The sequence below is a fragment of the Mobula hypostoma genome, chromosome 29 (assembly GCF_963921235.1).
Source record: "Mobula hypostoma chromosome 29, sMobHyp1.1, whole genome shotgun sequence".
Taxonomy (NCBI): Eukaryota; Metazoa; Chordata; class Chondrichthyes; order Myliobatiformes; family Myliobatidae; genus Mobula; species Mobula hypostoma.
The window spans coordinates 4,560,982-4,582,623 of NC_086125.1; the positions used below are offsets into that span (position 1 = coordinate 4,560,982).

General features: G+C 44.2%; 1 protein-coding gene across 1 annotated transcript in view; it reads right to left on the bottom strand.

Moving 5' to 3' along the window:
• Window positions 1-4,434: 4,434 nt before the first annotated feature.
• Window positions 4,435-21,642, bottom strand: part of LOC134339463 (BTB/POZ domain-containing protein 8-like) — a 129,609-nt gene continuing 112,401 nt past the window's right edge. The window contains exons 4-6 of the mRNA XM_063035996.1: window positions 13,269-13,432; window positions 9,846-12,416; window positions 4,435-6,380 (exon numbers count right to left, since the gene is read on the bottom strand). Coding sequence (XP_062892066.1) covers window positions 5,926-6,380; window positions 9,846-12,416; window positions 13,269-13,432 — 3,190 coding nt within the window. The 3' untranslated portion in view covers window positions 4,435-5,925. The remainder of the gene's footprint in view (window positions 6,381-9,845; window positions 12,417-13,268; window positions 13,433-21,642) is intronic.

Consider the following 21,642-nt stretch of genomic DNA (forward strand, 5'->3'; position numbering starts at 1 on the left):
AAATCCTAAAGATCTGGAGTACTGAAGAATTGTACCCATGTATGCTCATCAGGTATTAAATTGTTTTGATCAAAGTGCAAGAGTGATTTAAAGTGCAAAATATCTACAGCGTGGATGAAAATGTATGAAGCCCATTATGGCTCAATGTTTAAGGGTAGCATTTATGGACTGAGTCATTGGGTATATTTAAGGCTGGGGCTGATAGATTCTTGATTGACCAGAGCATGAAGGGATACAGGGAGAAGGCTGAGAGAGAGAACACTCGATCAGCCATGATGAAATGGTGCAGCAGACTCGATGGGCCAATTCTGCTGCTAAATCTCATCTTACAGTTAATGAACAAATTTAGTGCTTTCTGAAACTAATATGGATTTAGTTTTTTTTAAAATCTTCTTAGGTAGTTCAAATGAATCATGGTACAATGTGGATTGGCATCAATGGAATAGGATTTACGATGGGTTATTGTCTAGAGGGAAGCAAATGCAAAAGGCCTACTGCAGGTAACTTCATCCCACACGGATATTTGTGCACTTCTGACAAGTACCTCCAAACAAGACAAATCCATTCTTAGTAAATCGGACAGTGGTTTGGCCTTGAATTCTAACAGAATTAAAATCAGGTTTATTATCACTGATATAGGTCATCAAATGTGTTGTTCTGTGGCAGCAGTGCAATATACAAAAAACCTGAAGAAAGAAAATTAGTACAAAAAAAAACAATAGTGAGGTAGTGTTCATGGACCACAAGGGCAGAAGCCATTCCTAAAATGTTTGTGAGCCTTCAAGCCCATGCACCTCCTCCGAATGAGAAGACAGCATGTCCTGGATGACAAGGGTCCTTCCGAGAAAAGCCACAGGGTTGCAATTTGGTCAGTTCCATCATGGGCATTAGCCTCCCCACCAAATTCATCTTCAAGAGGTGGTGCTTCAATCCTCTGCATTGCAATCAATTAGAATGCTCTCCAACGTACATCAGAAGAAATTTGCTAGTCTTTGATTTCATAGCAAATCCTCTGAAACTCTCAATAGCTGTTGGCACGCCTTCTTAATTGCAATGTTGGGCCCAAGATAGATCTTCAGAGAGACTGACACCCAAGAACTTGAACAGCTCACCTTTTCCAGTCAGTGCAGATTTGATGAGCTGTAGCTGCACACTGATGAAGTCCTTAAACCAATGTACCTACCTGCCCTTGCGCTGTCTTCAAGTCTGAATGAAATTCCTTTACGTTTTTTTTGACTTAACTTAGGAGGGGGTGAAAGCAGATGCGTCAAACCTCATGTCCATGCAACTTGGTCCAAACAATTAAGTGCACCATATGTAAAAAGTATAGTTCAATTACTTCCCAAAAATCTGATTAAATTTAATATCCCTTTAGGCAGCATATTACCCATGTCAAATACATTCTGCAGATGCTGGAAATCCATAGCTACACAGAAAAATGGAGAAACTCAGGTCAGGCAGTGAAATGGTCTATGTTTTGGGCCAAAACCCTTCAATCCTGTGAAGAGTCTTGGCCCAAAACATGAACTGTTTATTCATTTCCATAGATGGTGCTTGACCTACTGAGTTCCTCCAGCATTGTGTGCATTGCAATGAATAAGCAATGTCTGTTCTGGACCGAGACCCTTCATCAGGACTGGGTGGAAAATCAACCAGTCCTGTTCTTGCAAAGGGGCAAATGCAATTTGAACAGTCACAGCGATACAAGTGGAACTTTTGAACTTCGAATTTGTCCAATTGTTTCAATGTCTCCAGATCTACAGTGGCCCAATCAGGCATAGTATTACTAGACAGGCTACAGTTCAGATGCCAACTATTCCAGTTATCTCATAGCAAATCCCACGCCCACATTGTAGCTTTGGTCATTACTACCTCCGCTTCTCTTTAATGCTTAAGAAAATGGTTGCATTACTAGTACACACCTTATCAAAGAAATACATGCTCATCAAATTGGCTTTGGGGATAAAGAGTCTTGGATATTTTGGCCTCTTGTTTCCAGCTGGAGCCTTCAAGGTCATAGATCATTGAGCTGTGGTCTAGCTTTTAGCAACACTCACAACAAGCTGGAGGAACTCAGCAGCTCGGGCAGCATCCGTGGAAAAGATTGGTCGACATTTCGGGCCGGAACCTTTCGTCAGGACTGTAGAGGGAAGGGGCAGGAGGCCCTACAAGGAAGGTGGGGGGGGGGTGGGAAGGAGAAGGCTGGTAGGTTCCAGGTGAAAAACCAGTAAGGGGAAAGATAAAGGGGTGAGGGAGGGGAAGCAGGGAGGTGATGGGCAGGAAAGGTGAAGAAGGAATAGGGGAAAACAATGGGTAGTAGGAGGAGGTGGAACCATGAGGGAGGTGATAGGCAGCTGGGGGAGGGGGCAGAGTGAAATAGGGATAGGGGAAGGGAGGGGGAGGGAATTACCGGAAGTTGGAGAATTCAATGTTCATACCAAGGGGCTAGAGACTACCTAGACGGTATATGAGGTGTTGCTCCTCCAACCTGAGTTTGGCCTCATCATGGCAGTAGAGGAGGCCATGTATGGACATAACTGAATGGGAATGTGAAGCAGAGTTGAAGTGGGTGGCTACCGGGAGATCCTGTCTGTTTTGGCGGCTGGAGCGCAGGTGCTCGACGAAGCAGTCTCCCAATCTGCGTTGGGTTTCACCGATGTAGAAGAGGCCGCACCAGGAGCACCGGATGCAATAGATGACCCCAACAGACAAGTGAAGTGTTGCCTCACTTGAAAGGTGGCAAGAGAGGAGGTGTAGGGACAGGTGTAGCACTTGCACTTACAGGGTTAAGTGCCAGGTGGGATATCCGTGTGGACCAGGGAGTCGCAGAGGACCAGGTGGGAGATCCGTGGGGAGGGATGTGTAGACCAGGGAGTTGTGGAGTTACTTATCCCTGTAAGCGCAAGAGCTACACCTGTCCCTACACCTCCTCTCTTGCCACCATTCAGGGCCCCAAACAGTCCTTCCAAAACAGAATGGCTTAATGAAACAGTAGAAACTGCTACATCAAAAGCTCATGAGGAGGTCAGGAACATGCAGCTACGAGAAACATTTATGTGTAATACAGAAACTGGTGTTACCTACATGTATTGTTGTGATGCAAAAGTTGCTGGAGAATTTGCAAATGGGAAGGAGTGATTTGTAAACTTGACTTTTTAAAAAGGTTATTTAGGAACAAATCACATAGGGATGGAGTGCAAAAGCTCCAGCAAAAGGTCCTTCATTACCCACTACATGTGTTTTGAGAGTACAGATGAACGAGAGCAAAAACGATCAAACCCAGAGAAGATCAAAGTTCTTATTGACAGTGTTTTGCTGGCTGTTATAATGAATATCTCTAAATATAAAATTCAGTGCACACATCAGTCCTTCCAGGTGAGGCAACACTTCACTTGTGAGTCTGTTGGGGTTATCTATTGCATCCGGTGCTCCCGGTGCGGCCTCCTCTACATCGGTGAAACCCGACGCAGATTGGGGGACCGCTTCGTCGAGCACCTCCGCTCCATCCACCACAACCTCCCAGTAGCCACCCACTTCAACTCTGCTTCACATTCCCATTCAGATATGTCCGTACATGGCCTCCTCTACTGCCAGGATGAGGCTAAACTCAGGTTGGAGGAGCAACACCTCATATCGTCTGGGTAGTCTCCAGACCCTTGGTATGAACATTGAATTCTCCAACTTCTGGTAATTCCCTCTCCCCCTTCCCCCACCCCAGTTTCACTCTGCCCCTCCCCCAGCTGCCTATCACCTCCCTCATGGTTCTGCCTCCTTCTACTACCCATTGTGTTTTCCCCTGTTCTTTCTTCACCTTTCCTGCCTATCCCCTCCCTGCCTCCCTTCCCCACCCCTTTATCTTTCCCCTCACTGGTTTTTCACCTGGAACCTACCAGCCTTCTCCTTCCCACCCTCCCCCCACCTTCTTTATAGGGCCTCTGCCCCTTCCCCCTACAGTCCTGACGAAGGGTTCTGGCCCGAAACGTCCACCGATCTTTTCCACGGATGCTGCCGGACCTGCTGAGTTCCTCCAGCATGTTGTGAGTGTTGCTTTGACCCCAGCATCTGCAGAGGATTTTGTGTTTAGCACTGCTTTTACTCAGGCGGTTCAGTTTTGGGCTAGTGGATCATTTGATGCTCCATCTGTATACAACATGCCGGATCGTGTTGCCATATACTGAAGTTCTAGTTAAAGGTCAGCCAAGACAATTAGTTCAGTCTTGACATCACTGCTACTCAAGTAACAACCCGTAATTTCAGCATCATGAAAGTTATTTGAATCTTAAGCCAAACAAATATTCCCTAATTAATGTTTATGTTCCACATGTGATAATTCATGACAATTAAAAAGGTTCAGAGACAATATTTAAGCAGTTGGAAGCTGGCAATACATCTTACCCAAAAGAACAACTACAATTGGAATTAAATCAGTTTTTAAACTTTAATGTAAACAAAAGCAAGGTTCCAGATTGAGAGATAGTATCTGAACAACTCCCTCCCCTCCACCCCAAAAGGGGAATGGACAGCACTACCCAAAGCTCTGCAAATATGTCTGGATGCATTTCAGAAATATAAACATTAAAAACATGCTGGCAATACACAATTAAACCCGTTTGTGTCATTACATCAGAAGTCCACTTCATGCAGCATAGATGACAGCAAGAAAAGTTAGTGCATGTTCAGCTATGTAGTGGTACAGTAGTCCAGTGTTAGGCTCCACCTTTTCCTCTGGTTGGGCAAGAAATGGACACCATCCCTTCAGACTAGCAAGTTAGATGTTATATTTACTTGTCTCACCAGGACCAGCACCACATTTGCAAAACAAGTTTTACAAGCTGTTTGTAGAAAGCCAAATACAAAAAGAAATATATTCAGGCAAATGTAAGATTGCAGGAAGGTGGCTGTCACCTGCAAGATCAATATTGTCCATTTAATTAGTTTCAAAAACCACAGCAGAGTTGGTGGACAGAAAGTGCCAGAGCAAATTTACAACTACAAGGACAATGGCAATTTGAGCAGTCTTGATAAATACTTGCATGCATTGCTGCATTTTAAGAGTTTCGTTCTTCCCTGCACATTTAACTCAATACAAAAGAAAAAGGTCACTTATGTATTCACCTGTTGAAGAACACTGGCAAAATTATTTTGCCCAATTGACCTCATTAGGTAAACACCTACTGAACCAACCACTGAGGCAGGTACAATATCATGGCTTCAGAACGTTCTAATCCAGAGATGGAGCACAACAGAGTTTCTGCAACCAAATTATATACACAACTCCACTCAAGCTTCAAAAACCTGCTTCTGGAACTTGATTCTGGTTTGTGCCCATATAGAACCATTGATACAGAAAGCTGCATTAATACAAAAAAAAGCAAACAAAAGCACAACCAAAAGCCAAGTCAACTTAAATTCTAAATAAAAATAGTGCAGTCAAAATTCTTGGAACAGACTTGGACCATTCACAGGCTAGTTGCATATCTTTTTTTGTAAACTGTGTTCATAAATCCCATCCAAAATTTCAGACCGCAAACAGGGTCACCTGAGCAAAGACAATTACTTTTACTGAGCATTGATTGTAGACAAAAAACCAGTTTAGTAACAAAGTGTAGAATATTCAAATTTCTTATAACTAAATGAATGTCTAATTTAAGATTCCAGTTAAAGAATTATGTTGTGGCAGCCTAAATATTACAAGCTAATCCAATTCTGAACATGTAGACTACATTCAGGTTCAATCCCATTAAAATAATTAAATCTCTTATTGGAGAATGTCTCAGAGCTCATAGCAGTGATATCAACAGCATGATCATAATAAAGCAGATCTTTAGGTCTAAGTATTGTCTGCCTCATATTTCCAATATCAAATTAGACTATCAGCTTTAACCAACATTTCAAGCAGGGTATACAAGACGAGCAATGCTTGGGCTAATGGTGAGTCTCCAATTCTACCACTGTCCATTCCCCCTGTGAAGATGAGAGGTCTTCAGGAGAAAAGCTAGTTACAGATGTGATACTGGCTGTGGAGTCGTCCAATGGTGATATAAGATCAGTCCATTTGCTCAGCTCTGCTTTGTCAACCATTACTTTACTTTGCAGCTTGACCCCATCACCAGAAAGCAGAAGTGTGTGGTTAATCAACTGCTGGACAACTTCCACTGGCTCAATCTGCAAGGATAATACTCTGTCGTTAGAATCTTCAAGGAGTTCGAAGCATGGGAGATCCCGTTTCTGAAGCTCTTCACTGTCACAGTCATCTTCAAGTCTAGTCTCCTCACACTCAGCACTTTCTACTTCATAGATTGTGGAAAGGATGGGTGGGAGCAGTGGTGTTATCCAAGGCACACAGTGTGTCTGCAGTGTTTTATCGCCCTCATTCATGCCTGCAACAGGTGACAGCACTTGAAGACTTTAGTTGTAGTTTGCATGCAAGAAGAGTTTTGCTACTTTTATAAAGCTTTCATGCTGCACAATAAAAGTGAACAGTATTGAGACGTTTCTTATCAACTATACATTTCTTGAATGAAAGATTCTGCAGATGCTGGAAATTTTGAGCAACACAGAATGCTTGAGGAACTTAACAGGTTAGGTAACATCAATGGACAGGAACAGCCAACATTTCAGGCAGAGACCCTTCAGCAGAAGTACAGAGAGCAAGGTTGGGGGTGGGGAAGAAGAGATGAGAAACTACAGGTAGCAGGCGATAGAGAGGGAAAGTAATAAGAAACGGAGGATACGTAGAAGGAAGCATCGGGCTGAAGGAGGAATCTAAGAGGACGGTTGACCATGGAAGGAGGGGAACCAGGAGCTGATGAGCTTCTATTTGGGGGGGGGGGAGGGGAGAAGAGAGGAGGCAAATCAGAATGCATAATTATAAAGCAGGGAGAAATTACCAGAAGTTAAAGAAATCAATGCTCATGCCATCAGGATGGAGGAAAATGAAGTGTTGCTTCACCAGAGTTTGGCCTCAGTGGCAGAAGAGTCATATACATGTCCTGTACACAGGTCTTATTGACAGACATGCTAGAGCTGAACTACAATGTCAGTAATATGTTGGTCCACAAAACAAGTTCCATACTCTTCAGGCACAACACTTGTAAGACCAAAGCTTCAAATCAAGCTATTAATTCACATGCATTTTCTTTTAGTGCAGATGTTGCTAAAAGGCAGACAACGTTAAGGGAAGCTACAGTTGCAAACAGAACAATATTGCCCTGGCTTGATAGCAAGAGCTTACGGGCTGAAATTTGATGTTCATCCAATTGTCCTGGGGTCAACCAGTTTCCAATCTAGAGCAATATTTTCACAATTCATTGGACAGCTACAAACAAGTCAAGAACAAAATTTGCAAGAAATTTCAGGTTCTTGATCAATACAGCTGCACGAAGTGACAAGAGATGTTTTAGACAGTTAGAGAGAGCCCAGATGACATACTAAACATACAAGAGCAGCACAGTAAAATCGTGGTTGCAGACATACAAGATATTATTCATTAGTGACTACTTCAGCTACAGTTCACACGTAGCAGCTCTTCAGCAGAGCAGGGCTGCACATTCACGTGTAGGGAACAACATGCTGAGCCACCATGTTTTGAAGGAATCAGGTGCCACTGCACTGCAAAGCAGCAACCATTCCCATATCAATAAACCCCAGCTGCCAACTTCCAAAAGAAACATTCTCACCCAAGGAAACTGAAAGAAGGCAGAAGACGTTTAACCTTGGAGGAAAGATGTACATGTTACACTCGATTTCACAATATCTACTGTGTTAGAGCACCCCCCCCCCCCCCACAAACTCCTGGAGATGTTGAATATGGTCCTCGCTGTCCGATGGAATGGTCACAAATAGAGAAGCATGCAAGGAGGGAGGGGGGAAGTTTGGTCAACCGGGAAGGGAGAGAAAGGAGGAACACAAGGAAAGACTACCAGTCCAATCGGACAGGAAGATACATCTATGAAGGCAACCCTCCCATGCTAAAACTAGTTAATATTTTAAATTGTAGAAGGGTTTGGAGTTAGTGCTAAAGATTTTCCTCATCTTACACTACAAACTATTTTAGCGTCAAATGTACATTTCTGTATCAAATTTTCAGCCTCAGCGTTTAAAAACTACTAACCTGGACTCAAATCCCAAATGCAAATTACCTCCACTGATCAATGAGCCCACTAAAACACAAGCTTATCATTGCCATGGCAACATTCCTACACTACTTCTCTCAGTGTGGAATGAGCTGACAGCACAGATAGTGCATGGAAGCTCGATTTCAATGTTTAAGGGAAATTTGGGCAGGTACTTTGATGGTATGGGTATATCCAGCCATCGTAGTGGCAGTCACACTGGACTTCAAGGCGAATGGTCCTGGTTCAAATCCAGACAGCTTCTCGCACACCTTTTCTATTAGTGCAGGGTTGAGCATTTAGCTAGCAACACAACTTGGTTAAAAACACAAATGCTAAAGAAACAGCAAGGTTGCCACCCAATGCACCACAAGGCCTGGAAAGGAACAATGGTAGGGGCTATGGGGCACACGATTCTAGTGCAGGTCAGTGGGAGGAGGCAGTTTAAATGGTTTGGCATAGACTAGATGGGCCAACAAGCCTGTTTCTGTGCTGTAGCTTTCTAGGACTGACATTCCACAAGACTATGAAGATATAGAAATAGAATTAGGCATATGGCCCATTATATCTGGTCTGCCATTTCCATCATGGCAGCTTTATTATTCCTCAACCCAATTCCACTGCCTCTTCAAGTTTTGACACCCCTACTAAGAATCAACCTCCACTTCAAATATACCCAATGGTTAGACTGCTGCAGGCATCTGTGGCAATGAATTCCACGTATTCACCATCCTCTGGCTATAGAAATTCTTCCTCATCTCTGTTCTAAAGGGACGTCCTTCTATTCTGAGAACATGCCCTTTGGTCCTCAACTTCCCCATTATAGGAAACATCCTCTTTACCAGGGCCTTTTACCATTTGATGAGTTTCTCCCCCTCCTCTCCCCCTAATTCTTCTAAACTTAGTACAGGCCTATGGTAACCCTTTCATTCCCAGAATTATTCTTGCAAACTTCTGAACCTTCTCCAATACCAACACATCCTTAGATAAGGGGCCCAATGCTCACAATACTGTGGTCTGACCAATGTCTTGTAAATCCTCACCATTACATCCTAGTCCTCCCAAAATGAACCCTATATTCCAATCGGCAGCTGTGCTGAATCAGGATTGATCTTTTGCTTTAGATAATAGAAAGCACTGCAGTCCACAGGATTGTGCGGCTGCATTTTGAATGTACTTTTTCTTTGAGTTAAAAGAGCACCGTTTGCTCAGTAACTCAAAGTTAAAAGATAAGCAGGAATCACATCTTCAGAAAGCAAAGAAAATAGATTCCCCAGCTGCCATTACTCGATTTAACAAACCATTTCAAGATACATGGAGGGTTGACTTGGGGTGGTTCGAGAAACTAAATTACATTAAAATTTAATTTTTTGGATGTCCAACATCCTCCTTGCCCCCCTGCAATCCACCCCAAAGCCTGGAGGAAATGGTCAGTTCCATCATATTACACAGAACACTTTATTAATGTTAAACAAACAAAAAAATGGTTTACACAAGTTCTGGTGCTCTGCAAGCTTGTTACTCAGATTCCAGCAGTGATAAGCAAGAGCATCCATCAAAATAATGCTAAAATTAAGTTCAGACACACAAGTCAAAGTGTTGAATACTTTGGTTGCATTTAGTTCAGGTTTCAGGCATAAATATTCACTATTAGAATCTATTGCACAGACTCCTCTCTTGCAGCCTGGGAAAGAGTTCAAAAAAAAACTTTAATCAAGCTCTATACATTACCTGTCAATATGCTATCATTCTTTTCAAACAGAGGGTAGCATTGCTGCTGCATGCAATCTCCATCTGAATCATCGGGAGCATCGTCCAACTCTTGTAATTTAGCCAAATCCCCAAGGCCGTCTATAGGGCGGTCAGCCACGAGAACCTCCACGTGACTGGAAGGTGCCCCCTCACCCAATTTAGTCACATCCTCTGGGCAGTCTATAGGGTGGTCAGCCACAAGAACCTCCATTTGACTAGGTAGAGTCTCACCCAACTCACTAGAATGGTCTTCTACCACCTCGTGCACACTTTCTAGGGTTAAAGTCACTTCAGGACAGATATCTGTTGGGCATGCAGTTTCAAAAGAATGGCTATTCTGAAGCGAAGGAGTCTCTTCAGGTCCGTGGGACTGACTGTCAGTCACAGTGGGAGGGGAGGCAAGCTGGTTGTCCGAGAAACATGGTTGCAACTCTGTTTTTGAGAGCAGACAGTTTTGAAGAGAAAGGGGGTCAGAGCAGTCAAGTGGCTCAGGTCCTGGAGAACAAGGTGTGTTGGTTGCAAGCTCTTCTATTTCATCCACAGCATGTAGAGCAGAGGGTTTGAAATGAGGGGCACCAATGGGAAGGGAGTGAACTTCGAGTATGGGTTCATTTGCAGCTTTGTCTTCAAACACTGGGTTATCAATCCCTTCCAATCCTTGGGTGTTAGTTTTCCCAGCCACGCTTTCACTCTCAGAATGATCTTCATCTGAGGACACAAGGGGCTCAGTTGAAGAACCTTCAAGTAGATAGTCTGCTGGAAGAGTTTCTGGCTCGTAATCCCCCTTTTCCAAGTGAATTCCCAAGTCCTGCTCCACAAGATCCAGTCGGCAGAGTTCATCTCTCTGGGGAAGGCAATTATCTGCAGATTCTAATCTCTCAGACTTGGACTCTACTCCTGAACTGCTATTGTAATCCTTCAGTTCCTCTGGAGTGCTGGTGATGCTGCTGCTCTTGCCCGCCAGGTCAGGACCACTCAGTGTACTAGACTTGGAGACACCCTGGTCTTCAATCTGATCTTCAGGCGAGGTCCCAAGTTTCCCTTCAGAAGGCAAGTTCTCACTTTCAACAGGATGTTGCAACGGTGAAGGCTCCACGCTACTTTCCATTAACAGGTTACAAGGTTTTAAAGCAACATCTTGGTTACGACTTGCGAGTGGTTCTGGATAAAGCTCATCAGGAGGAGATTCCTCTGTATCAGCCTCTTCAGAGTATTCATACACACTCAGCTTCACTTTCTTTGCATTTGATACATTACTGTTGTATTCTGGAGAGCTCTGGTCTTCAAAGGAGCTTCCCGAATCAGGCTGTTTTCGATCTTCTTGATCCAGTATGGGTGCAAACACTACATTGTCCTTAAATGAAGACATGTTTTCAGATGGAGGATTCAAAGCACCAAGATCCACAATAGATGGAATCCCTTCAAAACATGGCAGAATAGAATCTTTTTCACAAATCTCTTCACTAGGCAGCTCACACTCTTCCAATTCACCTTTAGTGGATTTGGGAGAGCTCTTGTCTTCAAAAGAGCTTCCCAAAGCAGGCAGCTTTGGATCTTCTTGATCCAGTGTTGGTGCAAGGACTACATTGTCCTTAATTGAAGGCATTTTTTCAGATGGAAGATTCAAAGCACCAAGATCCACAACAGACGGAATCCCTTCAAAATATGGCAGAATAGAATCCTTTTCACAAATCTCTTCACTAGGTAGCACACGTACTTCCAATTCACCATTGTTTATATTCATCTCTCCATCAGTCACATTTTCAATATTAATTAGCTGAACTTCAGTATTGTTTAAATTAACTGCTCTGCTCACCTCAGCAGCACCATGTTCACTTCCAACAAAAGCTTCAATACTTTCTATTTTGTCTTTATCATTTAAACACAACGCTGGTTCAAACTTTTGGTCAAAATTTATCTCCACTGCTTTTAGTTGGCCAGGTGACTCAGGTCCCAACTGCATCACTTCCTCCATTTCTTTGAGTGGCCCCATACATGCATTTGCTTCGAGCTCATCATTTGCCACCTTTTTCTCAACAAGGGAAGGTTCATTAGCCTGGCTAAGACAAGGGGTCTCCTTCACCTCTTGCAAGGAGGGTACGAATGTGATGGCCAGGCTACTCTGTGAATCCTGAGCCACAATGGATGGTACAGGCAAGGTGGGAGCAGCCTCTTTGGTCTTCATCTCTGCCTCACACTCAGGCCGACTCTCAGAGGACCTTTGCTTCCCAACGTTATTCTCAGAGAGAGATTTCCTGGGGCTCGATGACCTCCGGTTTGAGAGGGATCGCTTCTCAACTGCTTTGGATGTTTTAGCCAATTGTAGAGCAGTTCCCATTGAGCCCTTGGAGACAGAGGCACCAGGCTGTACCCTGTGCCCTAATTTAGTAGGTATTTTGACCTTTAGCCTTGCATCTGAATGTTTCGCCTCAGTCGCAGGAGCTTCTGTAGGCTTTGCCAACTTGGCTTTAGTGGGCATGGCAATATTGGAGGTCTTGCTCACTTCCAGACTGGGCATCTTCTTTGGCTGGGAAGAGATTCGGGTCAACTCTGGGGGGGTGCAGGTAAGGAGGAACAAAAAAAGTAAAACAATTATTAACACTAAAACACCATCAGGAATTAGCAACTTAGCCAAGTGGTTACCTTCACACCAACGTACAGAGGCAGCATGATTGCCTTTGGCCTAGTCCCAATCACAACCACAGAAATAGAGTGGCTGGTTGGCTTCAAGTCCTGGTTATTGGAAAGATGTGGAGGCTTTAGAGTGCAGAGAAGATTTACCAGGATATTGCCTGCATTAGAGATGAGAAGGTTGAATGAGCAGGAAGAAAGGATGAGAGGTGACTTGAAAGGTGAAGAGGCGTAGGATCTGAGTGAATAGCAAGCGACTCTTCCCCCCCGTTTCTTCCCCACCCCACCCCTGCTGGAAATGGTTAACACCAGGGGGCATAAATTTAAAGTGATCTGGGGAAAGTATAGGGAGAGGGATGTCAGAAGTAAGCCTCGTCCTCCCACAGAGAAGAGGGGGCACTGAACACCCTGCCTGGATTAAGGCAATCCAAAAGCATTACTCACACCTCAAAATAAAAGATTTGTCACCAAGACATCTGTCAAAGGCTGAGGTAATAGAAGAATTGTTGATATAGCACTTAAACTTGGTCCCTTGGCACAGAAAGGTTTCAGACAACATTTGTACAAACTGGGTCAGAGCAGGCAATGTGAAGACTAGATCAACATCTGATTAAAGGCACCAATTAACAAGATGTGAAGTGAATCTCACACTGTAGAGTTACTTATTTCATCCAGCAACCGTCTTTTACTTTGACAAACATTCCAGTGAGGGCAAATATAGGATATTAAAGTCCAAATACAGGCCACCTTGAGAGAGATTTGGGTTCCCACCTTTCCTGGAGGCAGGGGGCAGTTTCTCCGGTTTGGCTCCTGCAGGCTGCACACCAGCTTTGGTAGTTGGAGCAGGAGCTGAGCATTCACCGGGCTGTTTAGCCATTGGCTGTTTCCTCATTGTGTTGGCACTTGGTCGGCTCAACGCAGGGGTTCTGTTGGGTCTTCAAAATGAAAAGGGATTCCAGTTAGAGTTGCCACACATTCACACAGCTGTAAACACCATAACGCAAGAGCGTAATTAGGCCACTCAGCCCATTGAGTGTGCTTCACCGTTCCTACATGATTTTAGTATCCTTCTCAACCACATTCTCCTGCCTTCTCCCCGTAACCTTTTGACATCTGAAGAACCGATAACCTCGGCTGTAAATATACCCAAATGCTGCCTCCAGAGCCATCGGTCGTAATGAGTTCTGTAGATTCACTGCCCTCGGCTAAAGAAATTCCTCGTCTGTTTCTAGGGCCGTGCTCTTATTACGAGGTTGTTCCCTCTATTCCTAGACTCAGTGTGGGAAACATCCTTTCGACATCTGACAAAAGTATCTAAATCAACACAGTACCAAAGTGAAGTAGTATTGGGGTTGTGGAAAGACTGGCCTAACTGAGGGAGGGAAATATTGGTGCTACACTCCAACCATTATTCATGGCTTGACCACAATCTAGAGGAGTTTAATCAGACCGTTCAGTCATAGCAATTTCCACACCCCTTCTATTCTCCTGCCTTCTCCCCAAAAGCCCTTTAAAAATCAAGACCCCCTCTCCAGCCCTCAACTAGAGTGGGTCTGTGGCACGTCGAAGTGTGGGATATGGACCGTAGTTGTGTTGGACTGCAGTCCATGGGCCCCACTGCTGTTGTTTGCATGGTAGGTGGAGGGGACTGCTGCTTCTTTCTGGAACAAGTGGGGGAGGGTTGACGATTTGCTGCTTCTTGTGAGGAAGGGAGTTGGGGGGGGCTTTGGGTTTTAACATTTACCTGTCATTTTTGGGGGCTTGCAGACATCCACAAAACAAAGAGCAAGTAGTCTGTACACATTCTGAAATTAATGGAACCACAAACTTCAAATAGGATTGGCAGGGAAGACTTGTTCAAATTTCATAACTGCTGAAATTCAGAAATGCTGAGGGGGGAGAAGATGGCAACGCGACGACAGCGCACATGGCCACTTCGGTGGTGAATATCTGTTATCTGTCAAGTAGGGGATCATGCACAATCCTGATTTGATGGAGACAGACGTGAGAGCACAGCGGAACATCTGGAAAACTTCTGAAATGACTGCTTTGCTACCGCTGCTACTGTGTGGTAACCAGAATCTCCGGAGCTGAAGGCCCCGAAATCCTCGGCTTTGCATGTTTCAGCGGCCGGGGAGAGGTCGAAGGTACTCGGGAGGCTGTATCGGAGAGGCTGGTTGGAAGCTCGGAGTTTTTGGACGGATGGACTCAGTGTCGGCTGTGGTCGGCTGCTTCCAAGGCATCGGCAAGTTGACGGTGCCTGGAGGGTTATGGCAGGGAGTTCCTCCCTTTTGCCACCTGCTATCGGGGACTCGGGAGTCGATTGACTCGGGGACTTTGAGACTTCTTTTTTTAAACCGTGCCCATGGTCTGTTCTTTGTCAAATTATGGTATTGTTTTGCACTGCTGTAACTATGTTATAATTATGTGGTTCTGTCAGTGTTAGTCTTCAGTCTGTCCTGTTTTCTGTGATATCACTCTGGAGAAACATTGTATCATTTCCTAAAGCATGTATGCATTTCTAAATGACAATAAAAGAGGACTGAGTGTTCTCAATCTAATTCATTTCCACCTTACATTTGTTTCACAATAGCATGCAAGCTGCAATTCCAACTCAAGGGCAGTGAACCTCAGTCTCCCACCACAAATGTCAAACCCAGAAACTGTGGAACTTGTGCTCCAGAACCACCACCACCTCGACTTCATTAAAACGCAGTATGCATCCTCGTAGCATAAGCATTGTAAAAACTTACACAATCATTGACTTGCCAAGAATGCTTTACACTGACCAAAGCAGAGGTCTTCTACTAACTCATCCTTTGACAAAATGGTTTGCTAAGACCTTTGGGGAAAAAATGGACCACTTCCCACACTGAGCCACAAAGGCAGATATTGATGGAACACTGAACAACACCAGTTTTGGCCAGTTGAGGGAGTTTTAATATCGCATGCCCTCCCAAAGGGTCTCAGTCCGAATCATTGACTGTTCATCCATTTCTATAGATTCTGCCTGACCTGCCAGATCCTCCAGCATTGTGTTGCATTAGATTTCCAGCATCTACAGACTTGAGTTGAAAATTCATGAACAAAGCGGGCACAAAATTCATGGTCTGCTGGACAAGGGTGCTCTCCACCCCATGCATGCTTTGATGTAGACACTACCCGCAGCAAGCAGCTGGAGAAAGCACTGCCAGTCTCTACACAAGACTCTACGAGAAGATCAAGTGAACTATTACCCACACCCAGGACAATAACCTCAGCATTGAAACCCTAGTCGTCAGCTGGGCAGGCCATATCAGTCAGACATTCATCAGGATTCCCAGAACGTACAAGTTTTGTCAGAGGAAGAGAGAGTACTGTTTGAAGGAAAAGGATGTGCTCCCAATCTTCAAAAATCTAGAAGTATTGCACACAGGCCCAACTTGGGCATGCTAAAAATACCCATTTAAGCTGGTCACACAATCCCTCCGAATATTTCCAATGCACCAATCTAAATGAATCCTGGCGATGTACCATTCCCCAACGAATCCAGGTAGTCTCTAGCCCATGACCACCCAGTGGAGTAGGAACCTGCAGAATGCTGAAAATGGAATACATGCATCCAGAGCATAGGGAAGCCTACTGCAGAGGGTCGTCCACTAAACTGCCCACCCCACCTCTCCCATTCACGCATCTGACACCACAGCTGTTCCTCATTCTCAGCCAGCTTTGAACTTACACAATCAGAGCAGAAATCTGTCATCCCCTCTAGAATGACTGCACGAGAACCATCAAGATTTTCCAGATGTGGCCAATACAGAACAACTAAGACTTTATCTATTAATATACAAATTGCCACTGCATTTAGAACTGTAAACACTGCCACCAACAACTTCCTCCCAGTTCAGAGATATTGCTGACCCTCAAAAAATAAATAATTGTCATTTGGTAAATAAGGCCACTGAGAGTTAAAGAATTCATTCTATTGAAGGGCAGCCTGGGCAATCTATTCAAAACTCAGCCACGTTGCTGGTCACATTCATTCAGTGCTCCCATTTTATGGTTCTAAACTTGGCAAGTTCAATGTCTTTATTAATTGGACTTAAATGGCAATTTAAAAAAGTCAAAGTTGGGCCTAGAAAAAGTGGTAGATACATTTCTATAGATGTGTAGTAGAAATGGGCTGCATCACAGCTTGGTATAGAAACACCAATGCCTTTGAATGGAAAATACTACAAAAAGTAGTGGATTCTACCCAGTACATCACAGGTAAAGCTCTCCCAGCCATTGAGCATATCTACATGAAACACCGTGGTCGGAAAGCAGCATCTATTATCAGAGATCCCACTACCCAGGCCATGTTCTTTTCTCACTGCTGCTGTCAGGACGATACAAGAGCCTCAGGACTCATACCACCAGGTTCAGAACAGTTACAACCCCACAGCCATCCGGCTCTCGAGTAAAGAGGATAACTACACATTTGTTCCATCACTGAGATGCTTCCCTCAACCAATGAGGCACTTCGAGGAATCTTCCCACATTTTAATTATTTATTGCTATTTACTTATATTTGCAGTTTGTTGTCTTCTGCACTCTGGTTGATCTTTCATTGATCCTGTTATAGTTACTATTCTATAGATTTGCTGAGTATACCCACATGAAAAATCAATCTCATGGTTGTACATGATTTCATACATGTACTTTGAGAACAAATTTACTTTGAACTTTGGGCATATCCTAACTCATACCAAGTCTCAGTCACCCTCCACATCTCAGTTTGCTTCCAACTTTGGTTGCCAGTTAAGCACAGATCAACTACTCCCACAGTTCTAAATCTTATTCTCCACATAGCAATCATGACCACAAATCCACCACTGCCTCAGATGTGCTTTGTTAATTCATGCCTCAATAACTAATATTGATCGCTCTGGGCCATCAAGGGCTCCCAGTCCAAACTTTCCATTTTAAAGTGCTCTTTAAACTTGGCTATCCCAATATCCTGGAGATGTGCCATTCCCTAACGAATCCAGGTAGTCTCTAGCCCATGACCATTCAGTGGAGAGGGAGGAGAAGATGGTGACGTGACGCAGCGTGCGCGGCCTCTCTGGTGAATTATACCGTATTTGTAAGTAGGATGCCGTGCACAATTCTGATTTGATGGAGATGTGAGAAGCACAGAGGAACATCTAGAGAGACTTCTGGAATGCCTGCTTCACTGCCGTTGCTACTGTGCGATCGAGAATCTCCGGAGGGGAAGGCCCCAAATCCTCAGCTTTGCCTGTTGCTGGCAGCCGGGGTCAAAGCACTTGGCAGAGATGGTGCTCGGTGTCAGAGGCTCGAAGTTCTCGGATGGACTCAGAGTCGGACTGTGGTCGGGTGATTCCAGGGTGCTGCATCGGCAAGTTTGCGGCACTGGAGGTTCATGGCAGGAAGAGTTTTCTTCCTTCTACCATCTGCGTGAGATGTTGGGACTTTCGAGAGACAGACTTTTTTCTTTTAAAAAACCGTGCCCATGGTCTGTTCTTTATCAAATTATGGTATTGCTTTGCACTGTTGTAACTATATGTTATAATTATGTGGTTTTTGTCAGCTTTTCAGTCTTGGTCTGTTTTGTGTTTCTGTGATATCACACTGGAGGAACATTGTATCATTTCTTAATGCATGCATTACTAAATGACAATAAACGAGTACTGTGTCCTCAATCTAATCTCAAGACAGTTTCATATCTGACATATTGTAATATTTGTTTTGTGGCACCAGTACAATGCAATAAAAGTTATAATTACAGTAAATATATAATACATTAAAAATCAGTGCAAAGACAGTTTGTGTCCATTGTCCATGCAGAAACCTGATAGCAGTGGAGAAGGAGCTGTTCCTAAAATGGCGATTGTGTAGCTTCAGGCTCCTGTACCTTCTCCATAATGGTAGCAACGAGAAGAGAGCACATCCTGTGTGATGGCGACAACAGTTACGTACATAGTTAACGGCAACAGCATCTGTAGATTGTATGGGGTGAAGTTTTCCCCAGATAGATGGACCATATACACCATTTGTCAAGCAAAGCAGTTGAATCCGATTTGCATCTGGAAAGTTAGTTTAGTATTGTATAAATGTTACATGAACATCGAGAGGTGGGAGGACATCGTAAGAAATCGCTCTCGCCGGAGGCTGGAAATACGCAGAGGTCTAAAAAGAGGAGGAGAGAAGTTGAGGCTTGCTGCTGAAGAAAAGCACACTCACCAAAAAAAAAATGCGCCAAGCCAACACTGGAAGACAGCGCCTTCAAGTGCAGTCTTTGCAGACGAGACTGTCACTCCCGTGTGGGCCTCTACAGCCATGACAGACGCTGCTCTAACACAGACTGAAGCGAGACTTTCCAGGCACAGATCCACGGTCTTGAGAGACTAACAGATGCCACCACCAAATGTTTTGTCCTCAACATAATAGTCCTATATGTCAGACAAGATCTTAGCCTGTCTCAACACTCCCATCCCAGCTTTTCCCACACACTCCCACCTTGTTCCATCCATCACTGCCACCCCTTCTCGCCTCTTACACCAGCCCATCTTCTAGCTACACACCAAGTCCTGAACCAAAATTAACTCCTTTGCCTCCACAGATGCTGCCCGACCCATTGAAACCCTCCAGCAGTTTTGCTCCTCGCCAACCGGCCCAGATTCAGAGCAGAGCAGAGCTCCCTGATGTTCTGCCTCAGCCCAGCAGATGGCGCCATTTCCCTTCTCTGAACTATCAACAGAGTGTGACCAGATTTGGGAACACGCGGAAAGCCATGACCAGGGGAAATACGCAAACACAAGGAATTCTGCAGATGCTGGAAATTCAGGCAACACACATCAAAGTTGCTGGTGAACGCAGCAGGCCAGGCAGCATCTCTAGGAAGAGGTACCGTCGACGTTTCGGGCCGAGACCCTTCGTCAGGACGAACTGAAGGAAGAGCTAGTAAGAATCTCTCTTCCAAGCACTGCCAGATCAAGATGACCATCGATCCAGACCTCAGGTCAATCTGTAATGGAACAGGAGCATCAGGCTATTACTATACGAACAACGTAAATGATAGAAATGTTAGGATTTGCATGACATCGCCAGGAAGATCAACTCCAATACTTTTAAAAACAATTAGCAGCCACTTCACCTCCGGATTCACCTTTGTGTTCTGTGCTGTAGGCTACAAATTTAGCCCAGTGAGAAACACTGTTCAGACTTGTCAAAAGCCGTCTAGTCTTCTATTGACAGTAGCAAAATCTCAACATTGCCAGCAGCGAGATGCCCAACAGGTGATTATATAGTGGCCTAGTTTAATAAGGGAGAAAATCCAGTTTGCCTCTGAAGCTTTCCAAATTAGATTTTTTAAAAAAGGCTTGGAGCAGGGGGAATTGAATATCCAATTTTCTTTTGAAAACATCTGCATTTCAACATCAGTAGAAGTCCACAGCCTTCCAACTCAGACACCTTAACGCTGCACGAAGTTGTCATGAAGTGTCATGTGAAAAATATTCTGTTTGCAGCATTCATGTAGTGAAGACTCAACATCTCTTCAAGTCAATTTTCATAAATTATCTCCAACGCAAAATAGTCAAAACTTATCACCATTTGAGAGAGTCCACAGAGTAGAGACATTTACAAATATCTAACAAAGATCAGCTCTATCACATGTATATCAGAACAATGAATCGCATAGCTTGCATCAAATTATGGAAGATTGTGCTGGGAGCCAGGAAGTGTCACAATGCTTCCAGAGCATAACCTGCCCACAACTTACTAACTTAACCCAACTGTATGTCATTGGATTGAGAGGAAACCACAGCACCCAGAGGAAACATACCCAGTCACAGGCAGAACATACTAACTCCTGCCAGACAGGGGCAGGAATTGTCTGATCTCATAGCTGACACCAATAGAATTACACAAACCACGACACTACCAAGCCATCTCACAAGGCAAGCAGCAGCTAGAGAGAAATACAGCAAAAAGTCTCATTACTTTCCAAACTTAATACAAACTTTTGTCCAATGAAATTGCCTTCTCACTTCCTGATTCATTCCCATTTTTGAGTTGATGAATTTGATAAATCTTTGGTTTGGCATCACCCTGCACCTACCTAAAAGGCAGGTAGCGTTGACAGCATAGGTAAAAGCAAAACACCACAAGATGTCACAGTGCAGCTCATTCTGAGGGTATAGTTAGTTATTGGTTAAGCCCTCTCTCGCCTGACCACCACCTGAACAAACAATAGTCAGAAGTTGGGCAATACCTACCACATCCAATAACTGAGTTGCCCAAGATAACTAATTTAATTGATGGCAACTATAAAGGTGGTATTTCCCCAACCTAGAGCCCAAAGCACTAATACTCCCATGCAAGAATGTACCATAAATCACAAAATTCTTGTGGAACTCGGGTCAGGCAGCATCAATCCGACCACTGCCTACAAGGTGCTTGTATGTTCTCCATGACCGCACGGGTTTCCTCCGGGTGCTCCAGTTTCCTTCCAAGTACCAGTTAGTAGATTAACTGGTCATTGTAAGTTGTCCCGTGATTAGGTTCAGGTTAAATTGGGGGTGCAATGGCCTATTCTGTGCTGTATTTCAGCAAAATAAAAAAATTTAGGAGGAAAGGAGTTGCACTTCAGGCCAAGACCCTTCAGCAGAACAAAACGACAACTCCATTTCTCTCCAAAGATGCTGCCCGACCTGCCGAGATCCTCCAGCACTCTGAATTTCCAGTATCTGCGGAATTCTGAGACCAAGCCAGTTTGGAGGGATTACTTTCCCAGTGTGCCATCCACTGGGATGAAGCCACTCCTTGCTACTCAGGTCCTGGAGGCCAAACACTTACCTGTTTGTTCAAGTGTGCAGCCCGCAGAATGGAGGCAAGGTTAGACACAACAGCAAATCCAAATACCAAAAACCCAAAATAAAATCTTACTGGCAGGGAATTCTGCCTTCAAGATTGGGTCTCCCCCCCCCCCCCCCCCAGTCAACTGAGCAACTAAAAAGGTGCTGGGTGCTGGAAACCAGCCAGTCCAGGAAAGACAAATAGTAGAAACAAAAGCTGGTTGAGTTACAGCTAGCAAGAAAGATGGGACAATTCCAAATGACTGCCTGCTTAGATTTAAAGACTAGGCCTATTCTGGATATTAAAA